At 40.2% G+C, this 21676-nt stretch overlaps 1 protein-coding gene and 7 non-coding genes across 8 annotated transcripts in view; 5 read left to right on the top strand and 3 right to left on the bottom strand.

Moving 5' to 3' along the window:
• Positions 1 to 5801: 5801 nt before the first annotated feature.
• Positions 5802 to 5875, top strand: trnat-ugu (transfer RNA threonine (anticodon UGU)). The gene has a single exon. It is a non-coding gene; the product is annotated as a tRNA-Thr (tRNA).
• Positions 5876 to 6435: 560 nt separating this feature from the next.
• Positions 6436 to 6508, bottom strand: trnaf-gaa (transfer RNA phenylalanine (anticodon GAA)). The gene has a single exon. It is a non-coding gene; the product is annotated as a tRNA-Phe (tRNA).
• A 151-nt stretch (positions 6509 to 6659) lies between these two features.
• On the top strand, positions 6660 to 6732 carry trnar-ucg (transfer RNA arginine (anticodon UCG)). Its single transcript has one exon. It is a non-coding gene; the product is annotated as a tRNA-Arg (tRNA).
• A 645-nt stretch (positions 6733 to 7377) lies between these two features.
• On the bottom strand, positions 7378 to 7465 carry trnay-gua (transfer RNA tyrosine (anticodon GUA)). The gene is given in 2 exon segments: positions 7378 to 7413; positions 7429 to 7465. It is a non-coding gene; the product is annotated as a tRNA-Tyr (tRNA).
• A 2310-nt stretch (positions 7466 to 9775) lies between these two features.
• On the top strand, positions 9776 to 9847 carry trnaw-cca (transfer RNA tryptophan (anticodon CCA)). Its single transcript has one exon. It is a non-coding gene; the product is annotated as a tRNA-Trp (tRNA).
• A 407-nt stretch (positions 9848 to 10254) lies between these two features.
• Positions 10255 to 10326, bottom strand: trnap-ugg (transfer RNA proline (anticodon UGG)). Its single transcript has one exon. It is a non-coding gene; the product is annotated as a tRNA-Pro (tRNA).
• Positions 10327 to 13087: 2761 nt separating this feature from the next.
• Positions 13088 to 13169, top strand: trnas-gcu (transfer RNA serine (anticodon GCU)). The gene has a single exon. It is a non-coding gene; the product is annotated as a tRNA-Ser (tRNA).
• An 8217-nt stretch (positions 13170 to 21386) lies between these two features.
• Positions 21387 to 21676, top strand: part of LOC115053030 (NLR family CARD domain-containing protein 3-like) — a gene marked incomplete at its 5' end in the record, with an annotated part of 93688 nt that continues 93398 nt past the window's right edge. The window contains one exon of the mRNA XM_029517590.1: positions 21387 to 21597. Coding sequence (XP_029373450.1) covers positions 21387 to 21597 — 211 coding nt within the window. The remainder of the gene's footprint in view (positions 21598 to 21676) is intronic.

Below are 21676 nucleotides of genomic sequence, written 5' to 3'. Positions count from 1 at the left end.
GTAACATAAAAATCTAAATCAACAAGCACAATGTGATCACAGTGATCCTGCTGATCAGAAATATACAGATTCTCTCCTGCTGAACTCACTTCAGGTTGATTTACACGCATTACAGCTTTGTGTGTTCAAAAAACATGTGGCTGCTCGTTTTTCACTTCTTCATTACTCAACTTTTCTTCCTCCTTATTAGAAACAAACAGGATGTGAAGTTTTACTATCTGTCCACTACATGGTGATAACCAACACACCTCAATTGTTTGGTTTGCATTTGGTTTAGTATTTTTCTTTAGGAAAAATTTCATGATTGAATAAGTAAGCAAAAAAGTAAAAGCTCAATTTTACTTAAGAGGAAACAATGATTGATCAAACTGACAAAAGAAAACACACATTTTTTGAAGTCCATGTCAATATGGACCAAACTCTCTGAGGAATGCTTCCAGCACCTTGTTGAATCTATGCCACGAAGAATTGAGGCAGTTCTGAAGGCAAAAGGGGGTCCAACCTGTTACTAGCATGGTGTACCTAATAAAGTGGCCGGTGAGTGTATATCTGACAGTATATCGGAAAATATGGGACAATAACATGATCCTTCATCCTTTGATACTATCAGACATTACGGTCTGTTCTCAGCTCAGCTGGAGTTTTTCTCTGTTCGTCAAAGTGAACTCTGACCTCCATGTCTCAGTGTCTCAGTGTTACAGAAGTCCACTGTGAGTCTTCGTCCCTCCACAGTCCACAGGGACAAACTGACAGTGAAATAATAATAATGTTAACACTCACCGGCCTCAGCCTTCAGTTTCCCTGCTTCTGCTCCGACAGCTTCAAAATGGAGGCTGAACTCTGAACACTTTTCCTCTCAGCTGCTGCGGTTACTGGAAGTCACACGACCCTGTGTGTGTGTGTGTGTGTGTGTGTGTGTGTGTGTGTGTGTGTGTGTGTGTGTGTGTGTGTGTGTGTGTGTGTGTGTGTGTGTGTGTGTCTGTTTCCTCTGTTGTCAGTGTAACTGTGACATATTTTATCCCATCCCATTTAAGATGATGTAACAAGAAGACGCAGCCTCACTGAGTCTCCATTTCAACTTGTGTCCAAAGTGTGGACTTAAAACTATGTACAGTATTTAAACCTGCTGATAGGCCGAGCAATAAACAATTTACGACATACTTTCTGCTCTTTCCTGAATATTGTTGTCCCGCCGGATAAAAAAAAGGAAAGCGCTCACAAGCAGAAAGAAACGTGACGCCCCCTTTCCTATTGGTGGAAAAATGCAACACGTCAGCCAATCAAAAAAGTATGAGTCACAATCAGCATTTGGTTGCTGAGGGAGAGGAGAAAGATGTTGGAGGGACAGCAGCAAAAGAAAGACAGAGATATTGATAGTGAGTTTCGGATAAAGGAATAATTTGTGCAGCACCTTATTGTGAAATCTGATTGGTTTGTAAATATTTTTAGATAGCTGTCCGAAGAACACTTGAGACGCTGCCTGCTATTTAATATCAATGGTTGTAAATAATAAATCGTAAATCACTGAAGTTTTCACAATTTATGTTTACATTCTAAGTTATAAAAATGGTTTGTTAAACATGTCATGAAATATCATAAGCATTACGAAAAAAAAGAGGAAAAAATAAAAATAAACAAAACATGGTAGATGAAGAATTATAATTTCAAAATTATAAAATTTTTCAAAATACATGATTTAATCAATTTGCATTTTATTTATTTGCATTTTTTATTTATTTTATTTTATCTTATTTAATTTTTTAAATTTAAATTTTTATTTTAAATTTTTATTTTTTTGTTATTTCTACGTTGCTATGGTTAATGCAAAAACTGTGACATACAGCCAGAGTAAAATAATACGAAATGGCCATTTGTGTTTATATCTAAGTTGATTGTGCATCGATCCATTAGTCATGCCTCGGGGCTCAGACAGTGGAAGGCACCCACATTCATTAAAATGAGTGAAGGTGAGAGCTGTGTTTGTTTCTTCGTCCCTGTCATCTCACTATTTTCCTGTTTAAGGGCACAACAGCAGCATCCAGCTTCTCTGTCGGAGAGCAGTGAAGTTCTGTCGCCTCAGTATCTACAGATCTGTCCGTTTCCTGAACTGTTGACGATAAGACACCAAACAGCTGTTTCTGATTCTGATACTCTCCGTTAGAGCTTTATTGTGTAATTCAGTGTGTGTGCAGTTTGGGACACATTGATAAAACAGAGCAGAACCAGCAGATGGAGCTGTTTGGATGTTTCTATCATATGATGATGAAATCTAAAGGCTCTCTGATCATCACATTGAGAAGTTCATCTGGTTTGTGATATTTCTTCATATGATAGTGAGGTAAAATGTGTTCAGTGGGATGTGTGTGTATCCAGCAGGACTGACAGCTTCATGTGGGATTCTCACAGAGATGATTCAAACCTGATCACAGTGATCAGTATGGATATACAGTATGTTTGCTGTCAGTGGAGGAAACTCTCAGACAGGACTAATAGTCATGTTTGGGATGTTCCTGGATTTGAGTTGAATGAGTGTAAATTCTCTCTGATTTTAACACACGTTCACACATCCACCTCTATTCAGACATGGAGTTTGCATATTGTTTGGAATTCTAATGTGAATGTCACAGACAGCATTTTTTGCCAACACTTGTTCTTATAATTAATGCTAAGATCCAGAAAGCAGCATGTTTGATTGACTGTTGTACCAACCTGAAGATGATCAGTGTTTATAGCTCATAACCTGATCACAGATCAATAATCAGCCATTGGAAGACGCTCTGAAACTTTCTTCTGCAGTCAGAACTCATCCACCTTCAGACTGGACATCTTCTGACTGTAGAACTGGAGCTTTTTATACATCTCACTGCAGCACAATAAAGTCCTCTGTGAGTATTGTGTGTCCCACAGTGTACATGACATCTGAGCAGCAATACTTCCACCTGCTGGAAATTTATTGTTACTACAGCTGTAAAATAAATCTATCAGAACATGAACTCAGTTTTTAACTCAGATTAATGACACACTTTGTCTTGCTGTTATGGAATAAAATCCTACTTTAGGTTTTCTATATATTAAACTCATGAGCACTGTTGGGGATCAAACAGAAAAGGACAGAGGTGTGAAACAAGATTTTTCTTTTCTTTTAATTAACAGAAAAAATGTCACAACAAAGAACAATTTATATCATTCTGAAATATAACTCCAAAAAATTGACAAAAACAGTCCCTGTTTAAGAAACGTTAACTAAGCATAAGGAGACTGAAGCTTAAACATTAATAAACAGAACATACTGACTCATAAATGGCACACTGTAATGTACAACATTTCCTGTAATAGAATATGCACAACTTGGGTCATGGGCTGATCAATCGTGCGCGTTGTATAATGCCCAGCTCTGCTCTGGATCCAGCCTGTGTACAAAATCAGGTGAATGTGATGGCTGATGATGACTGAGCTCTTATTGTAACACATCATGGATTCTAGGTCTCCCTCATGAATGCCTTTTATAGTGGAACTAAGAATGTTCACGTACATAAAAAAGAATGTTCTTGTACATAAAAAGAAAGAATGTTCGGGTACATAAAAAGGAAAGAATGTTCATGTATGTAAAACAAGAATGTTCATGTCAATAAAAAAAAAGAAAGAATGTTCGCGTACATAAAAAGGAAAGAATGTTGATGTCCATAAAAAAGAAAGAATGTTCACATACATAAAAAGGAAAGAATGTTCATGTCCATAAAAAAGAAAGAATGTTCACATACATAAAAAGGAAAGAATGTTCATGTCCATAAAAAAAAGAAAGAATGTTCGGGTACATAAAAAAGAATGTTCTTGTATATAAAAAGAAAGAATGTTCGCGTACATAAAAAGGAAAGAATGTTCATGTCCATGAGAAAGAAAGAAAGAATCACTCTGCAGGTTACTGTCATATAAGAACCGCGCGCTGGCCGATTGTGCCACTGAAGCCTGTGATGTGTTTCTGCTAACACACGTCACAGCAGCACATCCAGCAGTAGAAGGTTCAGGTTTGAACCAGCTCGAGGGATCTACTTTCCTGTAGCTTACTTCCTGTGTTTAGTTCCAATGTTTACTGTGAGATCACTTCCCCCTGAATCCTGCGATTCACAGCTTCCACCAAATGGAGCCAAATAAGACACAAAACTTATTGTGATGTGAGTCTGAAGAGCTGCTGCCTTTGATACGTCACCTGATGATGTCATCTGATGATGTCACAGTACTCACAGAATGAAAGTCTTTCCTTTGAAGCTGCTTCAAAGAATTTCCAAAATCACATGTGATTCAGATGTAAACACAAAAGCTGCCCCACTGTCACCATTCAGAGCAGCTGAGAAGATTATTGATCATTCATTGATTATTAGTGATCAGCTCAGAACCAAACAGTGTATCTGAAGCACAGGAAAGAGTTCTGCTCTCCAACACTCTGATCCCTCAGTTACCGCTCCACATTATCCTGCTTAGTCACTCGTCACTCAGTCTTGTCTAACACGCTGATATTTCACGCTGACTGGTTGTGTGTCCAAAAGGCTTCAAAGACATCTTTCTGCCATTCTCTCCTCCAAACCTTTGGACACAGCATCCAGGTTTCTCATAATGTGACATGGGTGTCATTACTGCTGTGAAGGTGGTAGTTTGGCCAAGCGGTCCAAGGTGCTGCATTCATTCTGCGGTCTCTTAGAGGGGTCGGTTTGAATCCCATCGCTACTAATTACCTCTATTCCTCTGAATGTAACCTGTTGACAACATCAGTTGAGTGTGATGACTGAGCTCTTAGTGAAACACATCACAGGTTCTAGGTCTTCCACGTGAATGCCTTTTATAGCAGGCATTGCTTCTTAATGCTGAAATGAGAGATAAAAAGCTATGTCGGACGTTTCAAGGTGCTAACATTTACAAACAGCCAACATGACGAGGTGGCCGAGTGGTCGTGAATGATCTCTAAATGTGTTTGAAACCTGTTGAAGGTTAATTCAAACGTTATCTGGATGTACAGCAAAACATTGTCAGATCTTTCAGTTTTTTCTACACAAGACTTTAGCTCTTTGGAGATACGGCAACAAGAGAAGGCCAAAATAAGGAGCTTACAACTCCAATACCAGTTAGTCAGCAAAATATGATGAGCCAAGTCCACTGAGACAAATAACAAAGGATTTTCTTTAGCATAAAATAAACTGCACACATTAATGTCCTGAATGTGCTGTGTGTAAATAATGAGGTTCATCAAAACAAAACGCCACACAAGTCAGAACCAGAGGTGGATGATGGAAACCATCCTCTGCTAAGGGGCGCCTCCGAAGAGACTGGAGAATTAATCCAGCACCTTGGACCGCTCGGCCACACTACCACTGGGTGGATGGCTAAATTCATGCTGACAAGAGAAAGAGGGGTGACAAAATCTTTATAGTTTGTACTGTGTTTGGAGGAAGAAAATTTCATGATTTGGCAGGAGTCATGACTTTGTGGGATACTTAGGATGAGGTATCTTCAGCATACAATGAACATTAGTCCCTTTACTGGCGGTAATCCTAACCCTTCAGATTATGAGACTGACGTGCTGCCTGCTGCACCAACAAGGCCTGGAACCCAGAGTAAGTAAAAGAGTGAGATGGAGGAGAGCTGTCAGTGTTTCAGTATAAACATACATCATACAGCCCTGACCACTGTTGTATCCAGGCAGAGCTGACTTTAAAACAATACAAAAAGAAACTCCACCCCTTTATCATCAAACCCAACTGTAGCATGCACATTACAATTCCATCGTCACATCCTACAGCTGAGAGAGTGGTGCTGTGGCTTAGCTGGTCAAAGCGCCTGTCTTGTAAACAGGAGATCCTGGGTTCAAATCCCAGCAGTGCCTCATTGTTAATGTTAAGTAAGACAGCAGCTGAAACCTTCCCTGCCTGGACAGGAAAATTCCAGAAGTGTGAGTGAAGCTCCTGCTGGCTGTCAGAAGGGATTTAGTAGTGAAATGTCCTCTTTTTCAGCTGTTATGTTTAAACTGCAAAGTACTTTAGATTATTAGATTAGATTATATTAGATTATTTTATTTGTATCTTTAGTTCAGATGTAGCAAAGCGCAACAATGCTGTCAATAAGGATCTTTCCCATTTGGGTTACTTGAAGTGATGGTGGCCACTGATGCAGCACTCCGTTTATAACAGTTTTACATTTAATTAAATACTTCACTGCAAAAATGACACACATATGACATTATGGGAAATCTCAAAACTGTGTACAAATGTTTGGAGGAGAAAATGGAAGAAAGATGTGTTTGACAGCCTTTTGGACACACAACCAGTCAGCGTGACGCATCCAACCTCACAATATTTCATGCTGTGGTTGAAAGAGGACGGAGAATATTGGAAATGTAGGTAAAAAAAAACCTGAGCTTGAACCTCACTCAGGTACCACCTCCGATGCCGAAACCCGGGATTGAACCAGGGACCTTTAGATCTTCAGTCTAACGCTCTCCCAACTGAGCTATTTCGGCTGGCTGACCACATTAATGCAGGATGTTCTGTTCACCATCCACTTCTCCAAAGTCCCACATTGAAGGCTTCAAAAGCACATCTCTCACAGTGTTATCATGCCAAGAGAAAGAACTGACTGATTCTGACAACGAGACATCACCATGGCCCAGTGACCACGTGGCCTAATGGACAAGGCGTCTGACTTCGGATCAGAAGACTGAGGGTTCGAGTCCCTTCGTGGTTGGGAAGTTATGTATTACAGGTTATACCATATTTAATGGTTCTGGTGAAACCAAAGTAGAGGAAAGGGGCAAGGCAACTGCCGTAACATCAACATCAGCTCTACCACTGAGGTAGAGGGCATGCATGGTGCACAACGCCCACTGTTATATGAATTACAGATTTAGAGTGCTAACAATTACACCATGGAGCTGTGTGAAGTTTGCTGTCTGGTTGTGTTACTTGAAGGATCTTGACAAGACACTTGCCACAGTGAAGACGCCAGCTGAAGCCGTAACATAATGTCACATGAACGGTGTGGCCATTTGACTGCAGGTCAAGAGGTCCCCAGTTCAAATTTGGGTGCTCCCTGCCAAACCTGCATGTTTTCATACGCAAGCATGAACTCCGGTTGACTGTGATGTTTCTCATTTCAGCCCACCTGGTGTTGGTATCGTCTTTCACTGGCTTCTATAACTTTTGTTCACAGGGAGATGAAAAATGCCTGAATTAGCTGATTAGTTTTCATTGACAAGAAACAAACTGGCATTGGTGGGTGGTGACAGTGAAGGTTTCAAATCCAGTTCAGTCCAAATAGTTCCAGTTTTGTTGTTGCTTCTGTCGGCAGACTCATCACTGTGCAGGATGAGGTCGATGAAAAAAACTGATCTCCTTCAAGCCGGATTTGAACCAGCGACCTAAGGATTTCAATGATGAGCCACTACAGTCCTCCGCTCTACCAACTGAGCTATCGAAGGGGCAAAGTCAGTGTAGGGGCCGCCTGACTAAAAATAAAAACACATACACACAAACACAAGATCACACACTGATCAAGAGCTCCTCATTTCAGCCCACCTGGGGTTTGTATCGTCTGTCACTGTAACTTTTGTTCACAGGGAGATGAATTAGCGGGTTGGCTTTCATTGACAAGAAACAAACTGGCAGAACTCAAAGGTATCTGGCAGGACCACGTTTGTCTTTTGAGCTTCACTAACAGAGTGCACTCTACTGTGGAGGTCATGACAAAAAAGTGGGAGGAGTCTTTGATCTCTTTGATGTCATTAGAACCTTTGTGACATCACAGAATCTGGTTTCATGCTTCTTTGTTTTACTGCCACAGTCCTGATCATATTGGAACTGTTGGAGTTACTGCCTTCACTCCTGACGTCCAGCACAAGAATCATGCTACATGTTATGACACTAAATAAATGACACTTCCTGTCTGAATACCCAAAGAACAACTCCAATCTCCTCCTTAAAGTTGCATCCTCATTCTGATCACCTGGCTCTAAATGCAAACTAAATGCTGTAAATTCGCCACTCATGAGTCTTGAAACAACCTTCTGTCTTCCTGCAGCACCTGTAATAAATATTCACCAGAGCTCAGGGAAGAACTCTACAATTGTCTTTTCTCTTTCTGCACCACAGGGAGCCACAGGTTTTAGTGTTTTCAGTCCTAACCCTTGATTGTCAAGCAATCATATTCCCATTTTATGCAGATTTTTCATCCACAACACACACACAACAATCTTGAATTGTTTAATTAAATCTAAAACTGTTATGAGTGACAGATTTAGAGTGCTAACGATTACACCATGGACCGTACAATTTTTTATTGTATTTGTATTTATACTTTTATCATTTAATATGTTTTGCTGCGTTTCAACTCGTTAACGCTTTAAGCTACAGAAAGAACAAGAGCATTTCAAAATAAAAGCCAATTTATATTAGTTTATTTGTATCTTTAGCTCAGATGTCGCAAAGCGCAACAATGCTGTCAATAAGGAACTTTCCTATTTGGGTTACTTGAAACATTTGGTGCAGTAAGCAGCACGTCAGTCTCATAATTTGAAGGTTGTGAGTTCGAGCCTTATACGGGGCACAGCTTTAGTTAATAATGAGAATTTAGTGGTTGGGACTAGAACCTCAGTTCCTTTAACATGCTTCGATGATATATTAGACTTCTATGGACCATTTTCAAAATTTATTTTTATTTTGTTAGTGTGTTCGTACTTTACAAATCTAGCCACGTCTGAGTTAGCACAACTAGTTTCATTATAAATTCTGATGGCCAGCAAAACAAAAATCACAGATTCAAATTAAATCAGATTCATTCATATATATTGCCAAATCTTAAAAAAGTTGAATCACACTGAGTAACAAAAGGTGGTTGTCTCGTTGGAGGGGATCATCGGCATAGGAGTGAAAAATAGTTCCACAACTGAATCATTTGGGCAAAAGTTGAACAATATGGAGACTTTACTTGGGACGGTTGTCATTGGAAGCTTGTTCACATTGTGAAGCTTTTAAATGTAGTTTATTTTACTGAGGACAAAAGAAAAAGACAGATTGTAAAACAGGGACAGTCTGAGATTGCTTTGACATCCTGACTGCACAAAAGAGAGACATTTCAGGATTCCTGATCCAACAAACATCTGGCTCCTCGCCCAGTTTGGTTCTTTCTTCTGTCGGCAGAACTCAAAGTTATCTGGCATGGCCATTATTGTCTTTGGAGCTTCATTAACAGTGTGCACACATCACAGATTTTTTTTTTTTTGCTACACTCTGGTGCAAAGTTTATTAAGTTCATTCCAGGAGTAATCCACAGACTGCCAGATGCTCCAGCTGAAGCTTGAACTCACAACCTCAGCATCTCTCTGCAGGTTCCTGTCCACCATCCTTTCAGTTAGCAGCCGAACACACTGGCTCATTGCCCCACAGAGACTTAATGACCAGCAGCTGTAGTTACACTATTTAAACCTCAGCGAGTTTCATGTTGGTTCAAATCGATAAGATATTTGACTCCAGCAGTCATTGTTGGTCGATGTATGCTGGATAAGAGAAAGTAGATTAAACACAGCACGTCTCTCAGTGGGCTCCAAAAGACCACTGAGCCATCCTGACATGTGTGTCCAGCTGCCAGTCTCTGATGAGGAACTGCAAAAAATCCTCCAAAAAATCCTCCAAAAAACACAGACTGTTATGTGTATTTCCTTCTTCAAATCTTTATTTTGGTCATTTAATATGTTTTGATGCGTTTCAACTCCTACAGTTGTGCACTTCTGAGAGACTCTGTGGCGCAATGGTAGCGCGTCTGACTCCAGATCAGAAGGTTGCGTGTTCAACTCACGTCAGGGTCAGCTCATCTGTTTGCACTTTTGGTAAACGCTCACATACTCTGTGGTGCAACAGGACGTGTTTTTCTGATGATCCATTTAATTTCTTCACATCACATTTCACATCACTATTTCCCATTATTTTAGATGGACACACATCACCATTTGATTTTATTTCAGTTTATTTTGAACAATATAAAAAAAAAAAAAAACAACCCAAAAGTCAGTAAGTTTTATCAATGATATGGAGGGTGGAGGGTTTAGAAAGTAGTTAGAAAGTCACAAATGTTACCTTAAAGGGCATATTGCAGGTTAAGGACCACATTGAATCAATGTTTAGAAAAATAATATTGGAAATGTTTTGCTGCAAAGTGAAGGAGGTAAAATGTCCACAGCAGAAGGGGGGCAGATCATTGGACACTTCATATGAAGGGCTCGTCCGGGATTTGAACCCGGGACCTCTCGCACCCAAAGCAAGAATCATACCCCTAGACCAACGAGCCCTTGATAAGGGCTTTTAAATTATTGAAAAAATTTTACTTTTCATTCTGATCTTTATTCAAGCGTTCTTTATTGACAAGAAAGATCCAACATTAACAACAGAACAGCTACACACAAACAAAATAATGATGAACAGCACTTCAAGAAGGGGGACCAGAGGGTGTGTGCCAACTACAGGGTCATCATGAAGCTCTGTTTTGGGTGGTGGTTGGATGTTATTGGTTTTTCTTAATCAATATCAAACTAAATAATGGCAATAAAGGTGAAATAAATAAAGGTTGCAGACCCCTGATCGAGGGGTATGATTCTGACTTTGGGTGCAAGAGGTTCTGTGTGTAAATCCCAGAGGAGCCCCTCATATGATGTGTCCACTGTCTGCAGTTCCACTATTCAAGTGTCAGTAAGTTAGACAACATGAATTCAGGAAGGCTTCTCTGACTTCAACAGGTTCTGTTCAATGTGCTCTAACTGCTTATAAATGTCTCACTGGATCAAAAGCTTTGAACTATGATAGGCTATGTAATTATTTAAGTTTGATCTTTTTCCAACCAGTGGAACTGCCCCCTGGTGGTCATTAGAAGTGCAGCTTAACTTATCAGATACAACAATAACACAAAGTTACAATGATCAGAGTAAAGACTGCAGATAGATCATTTCCTTTGTAACAGATTAGTGATTAGTTTCCAGCAGGCATTGTGCAGCATGCAGGGGATGTAGCTCAGTGGTAGAGTGCATGCTTTGCCTGTATGAGGCCCTGCGTTCAATCCCCGCCATCTTCAGCGTTGATAATGAAGCACAGGAAGTACTTATCTTGTGCAACACCCTGATCTCTCAACTATCCACTCAGCTTGGAGCAATTTATCCTGTGTAGTCATCCTACCAAATTACCAAAGTGAACACAAGTGTACATGTGATGACAAAACAGCAGCCATTGAAGTCCACTTAAAGGCAAACTCCTAATGTTTTGGCCTCTTTTTTTAAACTCACGTCTAAACATCATAATGAAGTTACGTCAAGTACTAGTACTAGCTGAGCTGCAGCATATAAACTTGAATCCCATCTCTGTGGAATCTGCGTAGGAATGCCATTCCTTCCTTTCTTCAATCACCAGGACAGCAGATATTATCAGTGATATGGGGGGTGGGGGATAAGGAAGTAGTTTGAAAGTCACAAATGTTACCTTAACTTGAGCACTAACTTGACTGTTGAATTCAGTAAGTGCTACTTGTTGGGGCAGCGCTGACTGACAAAGACAACAACATCTTCTTAGAATACAATACTGCCCATTTCAATTATGAAACACAGACGACTTCCTTTTGTACAAGTGCTTCTCTTTGCGGTTGTCCTGGATGGAATTAAAACCAGTTTTGATAGATTTCTTCAGATCAGCTGAGTGAGTGAATTTTTCGTCAACATTTCCCGAAATGAAGCACAGACTTGTGTTCTGAGAGCAGTAAGTCCTATTTGTTGGGATAGTGTTGATGATTTCAGAAGTCAATGACAAGTTTTATCAGTTTTTAGGGTGTGGGGTGAAGAACATCTGAATTAGTTAGCACATACTAAGTTATCTTAATGGGTAGGCTGCTGGCTTAGCATGTATTTGTATCAATCAGCTTCTCAGCTGCTCTGAATGGTGACAGTGGGGCAGCCTTTGTGTTTACATCTGAATCACATGTGATTTTGGAAATTCTTCAAAGCAGCTTCAAAGGAGGAGTTTCATTCTGTGAGTATTGTGACATCATCAGGCGATGTATCAAAGGCAGCAGTTTTCAGACACACAAGTGACACACAACTGTGAGGAGCACAAGTGTTGACCTCTCGCACCCTACACATTCAAACCCCAGCAGTGCTGTGGTTCATACTTTACAGTTTGTTTTCAGTCAGACCTGCTGATCTGCAGTGATGGGCTGTGTGTGCCCCCTGCCAAACACTGCATGTTTTCACATGGGGATGGGGGGGGCTGAAATTACAAAGGGAGAAAGAAAAGACAGAGGGAGGCTTGTCACTGTAAATTACTGCGATGAGTGCTGATTCTCTCAAATAAGAATATGTTTAAAACAAACAAACCAAATCAATTAAACAGCTTTGCTTTGTCGTGACACCCAAACATTTGGACACAACTTTCTGACGGGCTGTCATTAGTCTGACTAAAGTTTTCCGAGCGTGAAAAGCGGTTAATCACCAAATTTCCTTCTGCTGAACAAAGCTGTAATAAAGGAAGTGATGAGCAGAAACTCCACTGAGAGCGAAGCACTGCAGGATGTCTTGTAGCCAACAACAGAAGTGCCACTGCACCACTCTGCTGCTCAACTCTCAGTATTATAGATATGATAGACAACATTCTCCATGTTTTCCTGTTAATCAGTGCTGCTGAAAAACTCACATCTCGTGATGGGACATCCAGGGTGTTAGAATAGCAGAGGATGGTTTCGATCCATCGACCTCTGGGTTATGGGCCCAGCACGCTTCCACTGCACCACTCTGCTCACTATGTTCAGGTTGCAATGTCCTCTGGAGTTTTGTGTAATTTTTAACCACCACATCCACTTTCTGTCAAAGCGGCTGTGGTGGTTAAAAGGTACTGAGATTTCCACCTGCAGTGTATCAAATGACCACGAGGGGGCAGCTTGGAAAATGAAGTCAGATCTTATTGAAGAGCATCAGACTTTTAATCTGAGGATCCAGGGTTCAAGTCCCTGTTCAGGTGCTGCAGCTTCTTCCCAATGGCTGTTTTTTTGTCATCACATGAACCTTTGTGTTCATGACGAGGTGGCCGAGTGGTTAAGGCGATGGACTGCTAATCCATTGTGCTCTGCACGCGTGGGTTGGAATCCCATCCTTGTCGGTGTTCAGCTGGCTTTAGTCTGTCTGAGTTGTACCCTGCTGTTGAGCAGATTGAAATGTGGTCATTGCCTTTTTTTAACAGGAGACAAACTTTGTTAAGAGTCATGATGGTCACTACCAAACAGAAACTGCATGCACTCATTCAATTGAAGCGAACGTGAGAGTGTGACGTATCCATCTGTGTCACGTGGGGCATCAATGAAAGACAGGAAATGCCTTTGATCTCCAGTGATGTCACACAGTCTCGTTGTGGAGTTATTAGTTGTTGATTCTGCAAAAATGGTCCAGTGCGGTGAAATGGTCCATAGAAGTCTAATATCACCGAAACATGTTAACCAGACAGTGTTCAAGGATTTGAGGTTTAAATCACTAAAATCTCATTATTAACTAAAGCTGTGTCTGTTATATATACACTCACCGGCCACTTTATTAGGTACACCTGTCCAACTGCTTGTTAACACTTAATTTCTAATCAGCCAATCACATGGCGGCAACTCAGTGCATTTAGGCATGTAGATATGGTCAAGACAATCTCCTGCAGTTCAAACCGAGCATCAGTATGGGGAAGAAAGGTGATTTGAGTGACTTTGAACGTGGCATGGTTGTTGGTGCCAGAAGGGCTGGTCTGAGTATTTCAGAAACTGCTGATCTACTAGGATTTTCACACACAACCATCTCTAGGGTTTACAGAGAATGGTCCGAAAAAGAAAAAATATCCAGTGAGCGGCAGTTCTGTGGGCGGAAATGCCTTGTTGATGCCAGAGGTCAGAGGAGAATGGCCAGACTGGTTCGAGCTGATAGAAAGGCAACAGTGACTCAAATAACCACCCGTTACAATCAAGGTAGGCAGAAGAGCATCTCTGAACGCACAGTACGTCGAACTTTGAGGCAGATGGGCTACAGCAGCAGGAGACCACACCGGGTGCCACTCCTTTCAGCTAAGAACAGGTAACTGAGGCTACAATTTGCACAAGCTCATCGAAATTGGACAATAGAAGATTGGAAAAACGTTGTCTGGTCTGATGAGTCTCGATTTCTGCTGCGACATTCGGATGGTAGGGTCAGAATTTGGCGTCAACAACATGAAAGCATGGATCCATCCTGCCTTGTATCAACGGTTCAGGCTGGTGGTGGTGGTGTAATGGTGTGGGGAATATTTTCTTGGCACCAATTGAGCATTGTTGCAACACCACAGCCTACCTGAGTATTGTTGCTAACCATGTCCATCACTTTATGACCACAATGTACCCAACTTCTGATGGCTACTTTCAGCAGGATAATGTGCCATGTCATAAAGCTGGAATCATCTCAGACTGGTTTCTTGAACATGACAATGAGTTCACTGTACTCAAATGGCCTCCACAGTCACCAGATCTCAATCCAATAGAGCATCTTTGGGAGGTGGTGGAACGGGAGATTCGCATCATGGATGTGCAGCCGACAACTGCAGCAACTGTGTGATGCCATCATGTCAATATGGACCAAACTCTCTGAGGAATGCTTCCAGCACCTTGTTGAATCTATGCCACGAAGAATTGAGGCAGTTCTGAAGGCAAAAGGGGGTCCAACCCGTTACTAGCATGGTGTACCGAATAAAGTGGCCGGTGAGTGTATATGTGTGTATCTGCTGGTTCTGCCCTGTTTTATGAAAGTGTCCCAAACTGAACACACACGGTATTACACAATGATGCTCTAATGGAGATGATCAGAATCAGAAAGATGTTAATTAAACATTCTGCTGTTTGGTATCTTCTCTTCTAAAAGTTCAGGAAATGGACGGATCTGTAGAACTTCACTCCTCTCCGACAGAGAAGCTGGATGCTGCCGTTGTGCCCTTAAACAGGAAAATATTGAGTTGAGAGGGACGAAGAAACACACACAGCTCTCACCTTCACTCCTCTGCACAATCGATGCACAATCAACCTAGACATAAACACAAATGACCAATTCGTATTATTTACTCTGGCTGTATATTCTTCACAGTTTTAACATCAACCTTAGCCACACAGAAATAACAACATAAGAAGTAAAAATTGATGAAATCATGGATTCTGAAAAATGCTATTGTTCTTATCTACCATGTGTTTTTTTTTATATTATATTATTTTCTCCTTTTTTTTTCTTAATGCTCATGCTGTTGCATGACATGTTTAACAAACAATTTTTATAACTTAGAATGTAAATATAAATTGTGAAAACTTCAGTTATTTACAACCATTGATATTCAATTTCAGGCAATGTCTCAGGCGGTCTTTGAACATCGATCTACAAATATTTACAAACCAATCAGATTTCACAATGAGGTGCTGCACAATTTATTATTTTTATCTAAAAACTCACGGTCGATATCTCTGTCCTTCGTTTTACTGCTGTCACTCCAACATCTTTCTCCTCTGCTTCAGCAACCAACTGTTGCGTCCTGCCTAATAATTTTTTGATTGGCTGACGTGGTGCATTTTTCCACCAATAGGAAAGGGGGCGCCATGTTTCTTTCTGCTTGTGAGCGCTTCCCTTTTTTGACTGAACGGGACAACAACATTCAGGAAAGAGCATAAAGAATGATGCAGATTGTTTATTACTCGGCCTATCAGTCAGGTTTAAAAACAGTATATAGTTTGAAGAACTCACTTTGGATACAAGTTGAAATGGAGACTCAGTGAGGCTGCGTCTTCCTGCTACATCATCTTAAATGGGAAATATGTGACAGTTACACTGACAACAGAGGAAACAGACACACACACACACACACACACACACACACACACACACACATACACACACACACACACACACACACACAGGGTCGTGTGACTTCCTGTAACCGCAGCAGCTGAATGTGAAAGTGTTCAGAGTTCAGCCTCCATTTTGAAGCTGTCGGAGCAGAAGCAGGGAAACTGAAGGCTGAGGCCGGTGAGTGTTAACATTATTATTATTTCACTGTCAGTTTGTCCCTGTGGACTGTGGAGGGACGAAGACTCACAGTGGACTTCTGTAACACTGAGACATGGAGGTCAGAGTTCACTTTGACGAACAGAGAAAAACTCCAGCTGAGCTGAGAACAGACCGTAATGTCTGATAGTATCAAAGGATGAAGGATCTACCTGATACAGAAGGTTCAGAGCTGCTCTGGAATCAGATTTTACTGTAAGTCATATTCAGTTTTCCACAGAGAGCTCAGACTGTGTTTGGATCAACTTTGGAAAACCCATTGCTTGGGAATTAGTATTTACAAATTGTATTTGAATACTGACAGTTTGATGCTCATATCTGAGACCATGATGATCATTTTCAATCAACTACCTTCTCAGATATATAAAGATGAGTAACTAACTGAAAAGGGCTGCTGAAGAGTTGGAGAACATGACAAAAAGACAGGAAGATAGACAAAGTGATAAAAGAACACAAACTGCTCAGTTCTGTTTAATGTTCAGTATTAAAATAAACTGTATATTAATTTAAATGTTGCAGTCAGTGAATGCTTTAATCGTGATGATGAACCATCAAACTCCTCACAGCTCCCTGTTCAGATTCCAGATAAAGAGGGTTGGTTGTGGATGATGTGGTTACTTATTAACAAGATCTCTTCAAATGTTTGTGATAAAGACATGAACTCATAAAATTACTGCTGAAAACATCAGCATGATATCAGTTAAACCAGCAGAATGTTATCTGACGATTCACTTGAACTGAAGATAGTGAAGTGTGAGCATTTTTTTTTTCTAATAAGAATGAATATAATTCTATCCTGAGTAAATGTCACTTCTTTATACAAAGAAGATCACAAAGGATCTTTATACAAATAAACAGAAACATGCATGATCTACATCAGTCAGATTATTATTCTGTGTGATTGGGATAGATCATCAAGTGTAGAGAGCAGCAGGGTCCCCTCTCCTCCTCCAGCAGCATCACACACTAATGTTGTGAGCAGTAATGTATTTATAGGCAGCAGCTTTAAATCAGACTGCTTCTTTTTTATTTCCCCGACAATCTGTCACTCAGGACTAACAGTGTGTTCTTCTAAAGTTACTTTCTGCCATTCACCTTGTTTCATTTAGTTGCTAAGGTCAGAACTTGGGCTTTGAAAAATGTGTGTTTTCTTTTGTCAGTTTGATCAATCATTGTTTCCTCTTCAGTAAAATTGAGCTTCTTCTTCTTTGCGTACTTATTCTATAATAAAAATTTTCCCTAAGGGAAAATGCTAAACTAAATGCAAACCAGGTCGTTGAGGGTGTGTTGGTTGTCACCAGTGGACTAGTGAAAAGATAGTAGAACGTCATCACATCCTGTTTGTTTCTCAGAAAATTGGTTGAGTAATGAGGAAGTGAAGAATGAGCAGCAGCATATTTTCTGAACACACAAAGCTGGAATGTGTGTAAATCAACCTGAAGTGAGTTCAGCAGGTGAGAATCTTTAAATTTCTGATCAGCAGGATCACTGTGATCACATTGTACTTGTTGATTTAGATTTTTATGTTACTTTTGGCAGCAGTTTGATTATAATCTGAGTTTATTGATGGAGGTTCCTCAGAACTGGTCAGCTGGCTAAGAGGCCTCTGAACTCGGTTTGACTTCAGTTTCCTCAGTTAATTTGTCTTTCAATACATTTAGAAACAATAAGAAACAAAGGCAGCACTTTAATATGACCAGTTTGTTCAGCAGTTTGATTTCTCCACACTGTGACTGATTTAATGTAAAATGTTCCCACATTGTTTATCACCATCTAGTGGACTTCATCACATCATGTTTATTTCCTGTAATGGGGAAGAAAACTGGTTCAGCAACATTAATGTAAAATCTTTCCATATTGTTCCAGAGCAAAGATGAGCTAACATAAATTTTTGAACAAACATTTATATTTTGTTTTGATTTTTCATAATTTTCCTCTTTATTACATGATATTGTCCTCTTTGACAATTACAGAGGTATATGAATAGTACAAATAATGAAATAATGAAGAAATCCAGATTTCTGATGGCTCTATCTGTTGGTTGAACTCAGAATGACACAGTTGTTGTTGTTGGCTCTGAATGATTTGTTTAGTGCTTACTGTTATTTCAAATTTCAGACTTAGAAATTGACATTGTTGCAGCACATTTACATCTTCTTCTGCTGAGTTGAGGACATTAGAGGTGTTGTTGCAGAATCACACCACCGTACCAAAGAGTCCTGTGGCACTGATTTGGTTTCTAACACAGGTTAGAACGGTTTCATGTCACTAAAGCTTTTAATAATTGGACTCTGAAGTTATGAGGGTGTAACTTTTCCTCAGTTCAAACAGACACCAGGACTGATGAGGGAGAACAAGCAGCTTCTTCTCTTCACATCAAGCAGGAAAGTGTCAGAAAGTTGAGTTCCTTGAACTGCTGTGCAACGTTATAGCTGAGGCATGACACAACAAACATGTCAGAACTCGTCTGACACCTTGGATGGACTTCGCTGAGTGACTTGAACTCTCACTGTTGATGGTCCACTCTGAGCATTTCCAGATACAGTGAAGCCATTGAAGGTTTAAAGCAGCACTCCTTGTTTTTATTGTTGGGAATCATTTAAGGCAAAACAGAAATCTTTAAATCTTTAATTTGTTAGATCAATAGGGTGATATGAATTAAATCAGCTCCATCAACACATTCCACAGTCAGATACCGCCATCTAGTGGACAGAGAGAAGAAGCACCATCAGATCTGAGATGCATTTCTCTGAAACTTTCAGATTACAGACAGATCAGACTGATTTCTATGTGAAGTTGTGGAGGCACAGTATTTAAATTATGTGTCAAAGAAACCAATGTTTAAGGTGTATCCTAAACATCAGATGAGAGAACCACTTCCTCTGGTCTGGGGTTTCCTGACAAAGGTCAGACTGGTTTAGTTGTAGCTGTTGTTTGTTTTTTTATTTGGCTTCTGAAGGAATGATTTGGCCTTCCAAAATTTATCTAATTAAAATTCTGGACCTTCAAATGTGCCAACCTATGGTGATCACAACTATGTCAAGGTTCAATAATTCTTCAACTTGCAGTGCTAAAAGTAAATGGTGATCTGAGTTTGTTTGAAATTTAGTGTTAATGCCAAAGTATAACATTGAAGATTGGGATTAACATGAATGACAACTTTTTTTCTGTTGATAGAAGAATCTGACTGAAAGCAACAAAGAGAGAGAAAAGTCAAACAGTTTGTTTTTTGGAGTTAAAGGCTGAAGTTAATGACGTATTAGTCACAGTAATGCTGATTATGTGTCCTGTGATGTAAATCCTGTTGTAATGAAGCTTTTTGTTGTGTGTGTGAAGGTGGAGGCTCAGCTATGAATCAGTGTGAGGACAGAGAGGAGGGAGCCCCTCCCTCTAAAACCACTCTGTGTGGGGAACATGAGAGTCAGACCAAAGCTCAGAGGTGAGATGAGGATCTCTAACTGTCCATCTGTCAGAGCTCAGCACTCAGATCACTGCTGCATCATTATTCACTCTCACTGTCACTTACATTTTTTACTGCTGAACTTCTACTGCTGCTGTTTCTTTGTCCTTATTTTCACGGTGAGCTTAACAAACATGTTGAGATTTTATTATGAGTAATAATGATATTTCTACCTGTCTTTTTTTTTTTAATTCCCTCTCTTTCTTGGCATTTTCCTATTTGAGGTTGCCACAGCAATTCAGCTCTGTAACTTTCATGATTGATTTGGCCACAATTGTCATTACAGATGTTGCCCCAGCCCTCCCCATTTATCCGGGCTTGGGACCGAAACAAACCTACCACTGGGTTTGCAATCTGGTTGGGGTTTGAAACAGGACCCATGGATGACAGGCACCCAGCTCTACAACTGAGCTAGATCCCCAGGCTGATGATAATGATGATAATAATAATAATAATAATCTTTATTTGTCTTGCCCTTTTTAAAATCAGGCAACAAAATGCTCATGTGAGTCAAATTAAAAGTATCAAAAAAGTCTAAGTGCTATGTAAATTTTATTAAGATGAAAAAGAAATCAAACAATGAAAAATTGTGGGTCATTTGTGGCTGTATAAATGAATGTTGTGCTTGACGATGGCAACTAATTCAAAACTGATATTTTTCTGTTCACTTTCCTGGTTGTTGATTATTTTAATGTCAGCTTGGCTACTACTAGCAACCAGAAGTCAAGACCAGATTCTCCTGAACTGAGCTGTGTGTCCATGAAGAGTGATCGGTCTCTGGATCGTCCTATTAACTTTAAGGGAGGACAACAGTCTGCTGTATCCAGCTGTGTGTCCATGAAGAGTGATCAGTCTATGGATGACTTTATCAAAGAAAAAAGGTAAAAGCTGATCATTTGTTGGTGTCTGACTCATTAAATGTATCAAAGCTTGTCTATCAGTTTCTCTGGTGTTCATAGAAAACTCCTGGAACAAACTGTGTGTTTGTGTCTTTTCTCCTCAGAGTTCAGTCTGACAAACATCATCACACAGACCTGGACTCCATATTTATGGTGTGTAAATGTTCATCCAGTGACTACAACAGACACCAACAAAGACTTGAGTTTGAAGCTGCACTCTTTAGACCAGTAGAGCTTTACTCTGTGACAGACAGGAGTTGAATTGGGATTGAACAGGTTTGGGGTGGGAGAGAGTGGGAGAGGACTGGGAGTTGTAGTTCACCACAGAGCAATAATCCATCAGCCTCAACAGATATGTTCTGTATGAATATGGTCTGTTGGAGACTTTTACAAAACATCTCTGCTCCTTCTTCATCTACAGTGAATCTTAAAGAAAAGTTTATTTAGTTGTTTTCCAGATAATTTCAGCTGTGACTTAATAACAAAGACCAAAGTTAATCAGATTCAGTCCTGGACCTCCATGGACTCTGTCTCTACAGGGTTTAAAGATGGAATAATTCACCAGTGAACTAGTTCAGGTGGTCTGATCCATCTTCAGCCACAGTCACAGTTAATACCCTGAATTTTCACTTCCTAAGTTGATGTGTTGAAGGGCTGTATCAGTTTGGTCTTCATGTGATGATCAGGATCTCTGTGTTGTCAGAATCTAAAGTCAAACTTAGTAAGTTACACCAGTGAAGTTAGTTTAGTGAAGTCAGCAGGTCTGAATCTTTCTGTGTAGCTCTGGAAAGAGACGTGGCAGCAGATGATACAGCAGCAGCTAAAGTTGAACTCTGCTGACTGATGATCTGATGCTTTGATCCATCAGTTTATACTGAGAGTGAACTTTACACAGGATGTTATTGTGTTCCAGCTGCTGGAGGAGAACATCGTCTGTTTTGTGAAGAACGAGCTGAAGAAAATCAAAAGGAGTCTGAGTCCAGATTACCCACAATTCATCAAGAATGAGGATGATGAGGTGGATGAAGAGCAGAGGAGGAGCAGAGAGGCATTTCTGAAGATCACAGTGAACTTCCTGAGGAGGATGAAGCAGGAGGAGCTGGCTGACTGTCTGCAGAGCAGTAAGAGGATTTAACATGATGGATCAATTAGACATTTACTAAAGTCTGAGGAGACGGAGAGAAATATGATCATATTCTT

The sequence above is a fragment of the Echeneis naucrates genome, chromosome 2 (assembly GCF_900963305.1).
Source record: "Echeneis naucrates chromosome 2, fEcheNa1.1, whole genome shotgun sequence".
Taxonomy (NCBI): Eukaryota; Metazoa; Chordata; class Actinopteri; order Carangiformes; family Echeneidae; genus Echeneis; species Echeneis naucrates.
The sequence above is the reverse complement of the archived record's forward strand: the minus strand, read 5'-3'. Positions and strand labels throughout refer to the sequence as shown.